Here is a 10,225-nt window from a genome sequence, read left to right on the forward strand (position 1 = left end):
AGCTTAAAGAAAACAATGATAAAAACAATGATGATTTAAAATTCATAAAATATATATAAAGTTAAATTATGTATAGCTTTTGCATCATGTTATTTTAGTACTCTCTCCATCTCAAAAAGATAGTCCATTTTCTATTTTCACACAGATTAAGAAAATAGCAATTATTATGATTAAAAGACAATTTCATTTATATAATTTTATGCTCATCTTAAATAACACATGAGCAAATGTTATATTGAAAAAATAAGTAAGAATTAACGAGGGTTATTGAAAATTAGATAAAATTTAATAAGGGTATAATAAATAATTTAAGGATTAATTATAATGCAAAAAAGGAAAATGGACTATATTTTGGAATAAACCAAAAAGGAAAGATGGATTATCTTTTGGGGACATATGGAGTATATTTAGCGCTTTTATTTACTAGAAAATAACTACTTAAAAAATCTTCTATTATAACTTCAATATTAGATCATCAATCATTGACTTTATTCTTTTTTTTTTTTTTTTGAACTCAAACTTATATAAATGAATGTTATTTGATTATAATTGATGAAAATAGAAATTTAAATGAAAAATAATTTAGTAAGTCTACGGAAAATTTCGATTGATTTCTGACCCAACTCATTTCATCTTGTGGTATAGACCCGAACTGGGGTCCCATCTCATTCCAAAAAATGGAACAGAATGGGATGAGATTACATATCTATTGGGACTCCATTTTTCAGTCCCGATATTTGGATATGAGACTGAAAATTATATAATTTCTGTCCACACTAACCCATGCACAACCCTAGTAATAGTCTTATATATGATTTTTCAATAACATTTTTCATACATTTATCTTTTTAATTACTTGGACTAATTAAAGGAAATTGTTTGAGATTGATTTTCTTGAAATTTCTATAAACTACATATGCATCATTTGTTTTTCTTTAATTTATTTTAAGTATTAGATTAAATTATTAAAGACGATTAGAAAGTGATTTTTTTTTTTCAAATCAAATTAATATATATATACTTGCAATGGATTTTTTTAAATTTCAAAGTATTATTTTTTAATCAATTTTAATTGTGTTTATTAAAAATAGTATTACATATATACACGTGTAAAATACTCACGGGTCAACTTATATGAATCGAAATAAAATGTTTTCCTTTCTTTTTTTCTTTCAAACGTGTTACGTGACATAGAATCAGAGAAACATGGTCCATGATATTATTGTCCTTTTGGATCATATATATTAATTTTGCGCAGAGCTCATGAGCATCTGAGCATTTTAACTGTGATATCAACGTACCATAAATAACACTCTGAAATTTCCGTTTTTGATCCTTTCCCCAATGCAAAGAGATTTTTGGTGGCACTATATATAAATTTAACCCTAAATTTTAATCGTTTATATTTCTGACCCCTTGAACTTTGTGAATAGTAATTACTATGTCTCTAACCAAAATAAAACATCTTTTCAGGGTTACAATGATAGCGCTACACTTTTATATTTCATTTTGACGGAGGCATAATTATTAATGAAATGTGAAACTATAGAATTATGATGAGTTTTCCACAGAGTTTATTAAGCCACAAGGATAATCACAGAAAGTACATTATGTATTTTTTTTTGTTTAATTTTCGTGCCATAGCATCTCTGATTAGTAAAAAAAAAAATCAAATTTTTTTTAATTCTATAATTTTTTTTAAAACAAAGTTTTTCGATGGTAGTAATTACTCTCTCTGTCTTAAAATATAAGTCGTTTCAGGATAATTATTTTTTCCAAAATATAAGTTATTTTAAATATTTTAAAGAGTAATAAATGATATGTTTCAATTTTACACTTGTTCATTAGATACAATATAATTAGACGTGGCTATGGTTCCGGAGCCGCCGGTTCTGGTTCCAAATTTTTTAGAACCGGAATTGAACCGAAAATTAACGATTACGGTTTGGAACCGAACGGTTGTGGTTTCGGTTCTTTAACGGTTCCAAAACCGATGGTTCCGTTCGGTTCTCCGACCGATTCGAAATGGTTCCGACCGTTTCCGGACGGTTCCAACCGGAACTGGAACCGTCAGTTCCGACTAGTTTTGAAAACCGCCGGTTCACAGTTCCAAAACTGGTGGAATCAGAACCAAACCGGTTCAGGCCGATTTCGATTCTGGTTAGGACCAGTTTTGGTTCCTACTGGTTCTGGTTCCGGTTCCCACCGGTTCAGAACTAACAGTTTTGGTTCCGAAAACCAAATTTTGGCCACCCCTGAATATAATGACGTGAGGAATAAATAATAATGTGAGATAAAATATGCATACCAAGATATAGCCTAATAGCAAGTGCATGTGTATATTAATTTTATTATAATTTAGAAAAATTAATTATTTTCTTAATACTTTAAATGATTTATATTTTGAAAGAAGAAAATAAATAATTGGGAAACAGCCAACAGAAATGCCCTTATGGAAACGTAACCTAATAAATAATTTGTAAAATCAATCATGCCAGTTGTCAACCCATGCCTAGACCACATTAATTCAACAAGAGGATTTTAATAAGACACGTTTATATTCAGCGGACAATTAAATTTAAAAACGAAATTAATTATCTTACTGAAAAAAATCAAAAAACAAATAAAAGAACATCTTAGCATTTTGATCAGAACATTATATCAGTACATCAATATCACCAAAAAGTATATATATATATATATATTAACACTTAAAGAGTTGAATAATTATTTTTTTTTTGAGTTAGAAAATAGGCAAAATAGGGATGCTTGAAACCCTGTTTGCCTGTGTTACAAGCAGGTATTTGATTACATTATATTTACATTAAACATTATCACCTATAATCTAACCGTTGTAAGTAGAATTTTCGATTACGAGCATATAGGACTAGAGCAAGACAAGTCCCAAGAAAACAAAGAGAACCCCAAATAATAAAAGTATTTCTGTAACATTTCGTTCCCATGCATTTTCCATCTCCATTGCCTTCTTTATGATAGAGAAGAGCAGCTAAGTAGCCAAAAACGAAAGAACCTAACGGTATATTAGCAACCAAAACGTTATGGTTTATGCTAAAATTTTTGGTGCCAAATAGCTCTGTTGTTGTGGACACAGAAATTGAAGTAATGGCTCCGGTGCAGACACCGATAACTGCAGTGCTTATGTAGAGACAGATGTGCGAGGTGTTGAGAAGTAAGAAAAAGGCTCCTGCTATTGGAGCCATTAATGCTGCTATTGAAGCTGTCCTTGGAATCATATTCTTACTCCTGCAAAATGTAAATAAATTTTGTATCTTTTCAGTATAATAATTACAAATACTGTAGATAGTGCTTTGAAAGGGATTTCTTTTTTCCTTTTTTCTTCTTTTTAGGATTTTTAAGTTCATGTCACTGAAGTAGATATGTAAGAATGAAGATAAATAACTAAATCATTAAATCCCCAACAGCTCATAGCAGAAAATTGTTAGCCGCCCGAATGTGCACAATCATTTAATATTCAGTGGTTGAGTTACCACCTCTGAATATAGGAGACAGGTTTTACATTCTTCATTTAATATTGAGTTAATGGGTATGCTTTCTTACATTTATGTAAAAAAAAAAAAAAAAAAAAAAAATTAACTCTCTACAAATTAAAATAAACCCCATAAAAATATGTTTAAAATGCATTATTTTTAGGAAAAATGCTATTTTGTCACGGTGTTTTGCCAAAATACACTGTTTTATCTTTCCATTTTTGGAAAAAAAAAGTCTAATTTTCCTCTGTGTTTTGTATCCGTTATATTAATATGTACTTCTGTCACTTTTTTGGTTTTTGTCCGTTAAGTGTACATTTTTTTAAAAAAAATGGAAAAAATAATAATTTTTTCAATAGAAGTTTGTTGATTTTGATCTAACTAAAAGGACATTTTTGTTTTCATATGGCAGCAAATAAAAGAAATACCAAAAAAAAAAAAAAAAAAAAAAGAAAATTGACAGCAACGGAATCAAACGTTAGAGAAATATTAATTGGTGTGTTTTAAAAAATGGAAAAATTACGAATACAATATCAATTTTTCCTTACATTTATAAACAATAGAAGTACTCAATTTTTCTATCAATCAGCTTTACTATAGAACCATACATTCTGGTGACTGTCAAACGAGAGACAAAAAGAAAGAAAGACAGGGAAGGAATTGAAAGAAAGTAAGTTGAATACCTGGAGAGGAAATACTCCATCAAAGAAGGAATAATACGACCAAAGAATCCAAAGGAGGAAGACAAAGAAACCAAAGAGGAAGTCCCTAGGCATCCTCGAGACTCAGCTATTTGTCCCAAATTATTCAAGTAAACAAGCCCAAGTGTTGCTCCAAGTAAATACACCAAGAAATATAACCAAAAATTCAATCTTTTTAACATCACTTTCACTCCAATCTCTTCTTTCACACCTACCTCATTCCCATTTTCTTCCCTTTCTTCATCCTCTCCTTCTTTAACCCTATTTTCCATTCTTTCTACATTATTACCCTTCTCTTCCGCAGTAAAATTGTACACTTTAGCCTCTTTTTTTACTGATAGCATGTCTCTAATCTTCACCGTCAATGGTATCAAAAGTGGAGCCAGCAAAAACACTAGAACACCAATTGCACTACCCAGTGGTGATAAAACACTGGTCATTGACCTTAAGCTACTAATAATGGCATATATTCCGGTAGCTATTGTAATAAAGAAAATTACCAAAAACCCACTTTTCATGTTTTTACTGTTCCTGATATGATCGATGTCTCTGACAACTGGAGTAGCCATAACACAGACAAAAAATGGTAACACAGAGCTAAAAAGAAGATAAGCTTTAGCTTTTGCAGCAGGAAAAGAAGAGAAACAAGCATCGACAAGGACAGTATATAGTTTAGCACTTAACCCTTGATAACTAGTACTTAATCCAACGGCAACTTGGCGATCAAAAGGAAAATTTTTGATAGCTACAACGTAACAAACCGTGTTGATCCAACAAATACTATTTCCTGCTATAACGGTGAGCAAGAAAATATGGGTATAAGAAAGAGATGTAATATAATTTGTTAGAAAGAGATATTGAACTCCATAACCAATCAAACCAAGAGTAGAACCTATTAAAAGAACTAGCCATAAGGGAAGGTATAAAGCTGCAATTCCCGAAAAGAAACCAAAGATTTTTCCTGCATCGGAGGCGAAGGCCAGGTTGTTTAACTGCAGTTGTGACATGGATAGGAGTTGTTTTAGTTGAGAAGAGTAAGCAGGAAAGTTGGTGTTTGTTCCATTAAAAGATTGAAGCCATATGATGCCCACAAGGCTTAGCCATTGGTGAACGGAGCTAGAAGTAGGCATGGCAGGAATAAATATGAGATTTAAGGTTAGGGATGATTTATAATCTTTTGAAATGGGTCACTTACATTTATATAAGGGTAGTCGTGCTTTCTTTTTCTTTTCTGGGGGTTTGTGGGCTTTGGAGAAAGAAGTGTGAAGAGAAGTGAGGATTGTAGGCTCAGAAGAAGAGAATGACAAGTAAATATAGTGTGGCTGGCTGTATATGTGATATGTGGTGTTTCATCTGCCACTTATAACCTTTACTATTTATTGGGTTAGGGAAAAATCTTTTAAGTGTTGATGGTTGCAAGTCATAATATAATACTGTGTATAAATGAATTTCTTTTTCATTTTACTGTTAATATAATATTTCTTATGTCCAATTACGAATAGAGATTTCTGTTTCATTTCAAAAGTCTATAGTTTTAGTATAGGAAGTTTATTTTTAACTAAATATTAAAAAAGCTCATTATATTTTACTTTTTACTGCATTCATTAAGTCATGATTTGAACCCATGATTTGGTAGAACTTTCCTTTAATTTTTAACCTAATTTGAAAAATTGACTTATTATAGTTATTTTACTTTATTACAGTAGTAAAGTCAGTGATTCCAACCCAGGTTTTGCTTTTGCCAGAATTTAATTTCAAACACAATAGCTCTTTTTTCTTTCAAGAATAATTCTTGTCAAATTATTGAAAATTGTATAAGGAGATCTAAACTCAAAAAGCTTTTTTTTAAAATATTATAATGGGTTATACAACAAAGTAATCATTTTTTTTTTTTTTAACCATTCAGTACTCAAAGTCCACTGGCCCGACTAATTTGGATTTCTGTTCAGCAGGCCCATAAAAGAGGACAAAATACTCCTTCTCGAGTAGTCATCTCTTTATTTACCAAATTTGTGAAAATTTTTGTAATCAATAGGTGACTTAAGACTTCTCACTTTCTATATAAATAGAAAAATCAACTAGATCGCACATGGTTGGTTCAAGCATTAGAGAACTCCTTATAAGTAAGAATATCATATATCATATTCAATTGGCATATATGTATTGACATAATACATAAATTTGATTCTGAACTTTGATCAATTTTCCTTGTGAACCCCTTGAATCTTGAGTGATTTAATTATAACCTTATAATTTCGCATTTCAATAATACATATGTCCTTTGTTAAAATTAAATAAATTTATGGGGTTCTGTGATGACCCTACACTTTCACATTTCATTTTGACGAGTGACGTAATTATTATTAAAATGTGAAAATGTATGGTCAAAATTAAATTGGAACAAAGGTCAATATGACCCATGAACTTGTATAGCAAGATAAAAAATGTCAGATTTGACCTTTTAGTCCAATTTAATCCCTAAATTTGTTTAAAATGATTAAAAATATTATATTTGAACTTTTAAAACCAATTTAACCCCTAAACTTATTTTGATTTTTATAAATTAATGGATTAATTCAATTTAAAAGAATACCCGGATCCAACTTTTTCTTACTCTTCCGAGTCCAAGTTTAAATTTATAAAGCATTATTTCTTCTAATACAATAAATTTTGCAAAATATGCAATATAATTTTAATCTACTCAACATAATAAAAATACATGGATTTTGTATGCAGTAATTCTATAAAAAAAAGTTAATTTTAAAATATTCAAATTAATACATAGAACTCAAAATCGTCAGTTAATATAAAAATGATATAATATACTTCATATATAATTTTTCTCTATTTCATATTTAATTAATATTTAAATTAATTATACATCCCGATTTCAATTATAATTTTAATAAATGTCTTTATAAAGATTTTCACACGATAAATATAACGAAGAATTAAGGATTAAATTCGTCAAAAATGTCAAATTTAATCATTTTAATCATTTTAAATAAGTTTAAGAATTAAATTATTTTAAAAGGTCAAATCTAATATTTTAATCCCGCTAAACAAGTTCAAAAATTAAATTAATCTTTATTTCAAATTAAATTTTCGTGAAATTTAAGGAACATAAAAAAATAATCTGTAAAAATTCATTGTGAAAATTTATATATTTGACCTGCATGTATTTATACAGTCGGTGAAATTAAGATTTAAACCTCCTAGAATAAAAACAAACAGCTGATGTGATGCAGAGTGGGGTCTCCTAACTTAAGCTGAGAGGTGGGTTTAAAAATGTTAGGAAACTGTGCACTTCTGTGCCTGTACAGATGTGATGTGTGAATTAAATTAATTAATTCCCATCTAGATGTTACTTAATCTGTCAATGGAATGAAAAAAAAAAAAGAAAAAAGAAAAATAATAATACAAAATCTTTTGATCTAGTTTGACAAGCAAATCGGAGGAGGTAAATTATGTAACAAGTGAATTTTCCACGAACATTTTCATTGTGACAGTCATACCTTTTTTTTTTTTTTAAATCACCGGTATCCGGATTTTGGTATTCACATTCTATTATAGAAATAAACAAATCTAATTCAGCGTTTAATCATAATTAAGATTCTTCATTTCCTCTTGCAAATAAATTTATTGGTGATTGCATTCGAGAACTCTTTCCACATATTCAGATTACATTGCAAACTAAACCATAATCCATAGATTGTGATAGTTAGATTTCAATCTGTTATCTATATTATAATATACCAAGCTTAGGCTTTCAATAAAAATAAATAAGATAATAAAAATTTTATGAAGTAAGAATATTTGGCTAATATAGCAATTATTATATAATAAATGGCCTTAAATTTTAAATTTTGGAGAAAATAAATCAAAAATTTCAATTATGGAATGAATCTTCAAATAATTTAAATAATTAAAGGGAAAAAAATGTCCACTGAATGAGATTAAATAGTTCCTTAAAACTATGTTTCGTACAAGGCACCATTTATTAATTATACATCAGGCTTCAATCAATTGTTATTTTTGAATGTAAGTACAAAATGAATCCCCAAAATTCTTTTTCATTGTGTTTGTTTTTTCCCCTTTTTAATCAAATGTCATCTGGACTACATATTCATCCACTTATACCTACTAATAAAATAAAACTTTCACGATAAAATTTAATTTTTGAATAGTATTATTTGTCGGTTATTATTTTAACAAAAGACTAAGCAGATAAGATAGATTTTTCACATTAATATTATTTTCAAAATTACCAAATTAGAGAAAACATTCTATATAAAAAGAGCATCCAAAATATGCATGTTTCTTCTATGAAAAAACGAGAGAGTACCATACGATGAATTTTTAAAAGCCTTTTTATAATGACAGCATAATTTGATACTAGTAATTAATTATTTAACATATATGTATTTTTATATTTATTATAAATAAATAAATTACATATATGTCATAAATAATTAACATGTACTAAAATTTTGATGATGATCAAAATAATATACTCCAAAAATATGAGGATCTCATATACAGATTGATAATTACAGCTAGATAATCTTGAGCCATCCATTAAATGGGTGGGTCCACATTGAAACTCTAGATCTTTCCAGTGGTTAACCTTAAAACCGCGAAATTAGGGGGACCCTGTTTCTTCCCCTCTGTTCCAACTTGAGACTTACTACGCAGCTAGTTGACTTCGTTATCAAAATCTATACTACTAGTGTCCCGAACTCTTGATAATGATAGATCAAACCAATCATAGGTTAAATTTTTTACTGATTGAGATAAAACTGGGGACAATTTTAAAATTGTCTATTATGTTAAACGTAATTATGCTCGCATTACGTCATGACCCATAAGAAAAAAAAACTATTAATATAGATTTTTTCCATTTAAAAGGATTGATAAGACAACTTCTTAGTTAAAGAATCTAGGTTCTTTTCACTTAGTATGTCTTCGGAAAAAACGTTTAGACTATCTTTTAGTGTTTTCAATTAGTAAAAATACTATTTTTCTAGATTATAATATAGGTTGAATGTATAAATTCATCCATGAACTTTACAACTTTAACTTTGTTGTACCCTAAATTTTGTTGATAACCTATTGTACACTTGAACTTATAAATTTTGGTAACATACACATCAGTCAACACTAATATCAATAATTTTTAGGGTTTGTTATTTTTATCTGTAAAATATCAACTTAATATGTAGTTAGCATGACTTTTAGAATAATAATTTTTATAATTTTTAACTTTTTAAAAAGTGTTTAATAGATCTAATTTTGCAAGTTCAAGTGTTTAATAAAATAATTTTGAAAATTAAAGTGTTTAATTGATGTAGTTTTATAAACTGAAGTGTTTAATAGCTCAAAGTAAAAGTTAAAAGTGCTACAAGGTCAAACTAAGAAAATTCAGAGGTGAAAATATGTATTCTGCGCCTAGTATATAAACTAGATTTTGGAGGATAAGAGAGTATTTTCTAAAATATTATTCCATGTAATGTTTAGCTATTCAGATCTTTTTATTCAAATTTTTTTATAACCCTATCCTTAATTAATTTTAAAACTTTATGTTATCAAATTATATGTTGCATTGAATTCAAAGGGCATGTGGATGCAATAAACTGGGCCTTTTCCTTCTAGTATTATGGATAAATTGTTATAGTCAAATTATCATCGACAACTTCAACTCATGAGTCCAAAAACAATTGTTTAATATTTAAACTACCGCTATATATATATATATATATATATATATATATATATATATATATATATATATATATATATATATATATATAGTGGTTTTAGTTTCCTATAATTCCATAATTTTTATATTTTTTGTATTATTTTTTATACTTGGCTTGTTTATAATTGATAGTAAAAGGAAAATAAAAAAAGCTTGTTTATATATTTGCATTTGAACTCAAGTAAATATTAAAAATTAAAATAATTGATCCTTTAAAATATTAAGAGTTTCTAATTTTATTTATAAATAATGAAGTT

At 28.2% G+C, this 10,225-nt stretch overlaps 1 protein-coding gene across 1 annotated transcript; it reads right to left on the minus strand.

The window, feature by feature from the left end:
• Positions 1-2,719: 2,719 nt before the first annotated feature.
• Positions 2,720-5,557, minus strand: LOC105639086 (Major facilitator superfamily protein). The gene is made up of 2 exons (XM_012223030.4): positions 4,193-5,557; positions 2,720-3,264 (listed from the first exon to the last, which is right to left on the minus strand). Exons 1-2 carry the CDS (start codon positions 5,338-5,340, stop codon positions 2,835-2,837), a joined length of 1,578 nt encoding a protein of 525 aa, XP_012078420.1. The 5' UTR covers positions 5,341-5,557; the 3' UTR covers positions 2,720-2,834.
• Between the last annotated feature and the right edge of the window lie 4,668 nt (positions 5,558-10,225).

Source organism: Jatropha curcas, chromosome 9, assembly GCF_041381405.1.
Source record: "Jatropha curcas cultivar XTBG-Jc1 chromosome 9, XTBG_Jcur_1.0, whole genome shotgun sequence".
NCBI lineage: Eukaryota > Viridiplantae > Streptophyta > Magnoliopsida > Malpighiales > Euphorbiaceae > Jatropha > Jatropha curcas.

Bases quoted from the DNA above. Each gene is read 5' to 3' on its own strand.
- LOC105639086 (XM_012223030.4), bottom strand. From the start codon at position 5,340: ATGCCTACTTCTAGCTCCGTTCACCAATGGCTAAGCCTTGTGGGCATC. The intron at 3,265-4,192 runs GTATTCAACTTA...TACATTTTGCAG, and splicing joins ATGGAGTATTTCCTCTCCAG to GAGTAAGAATATGATTCCAA.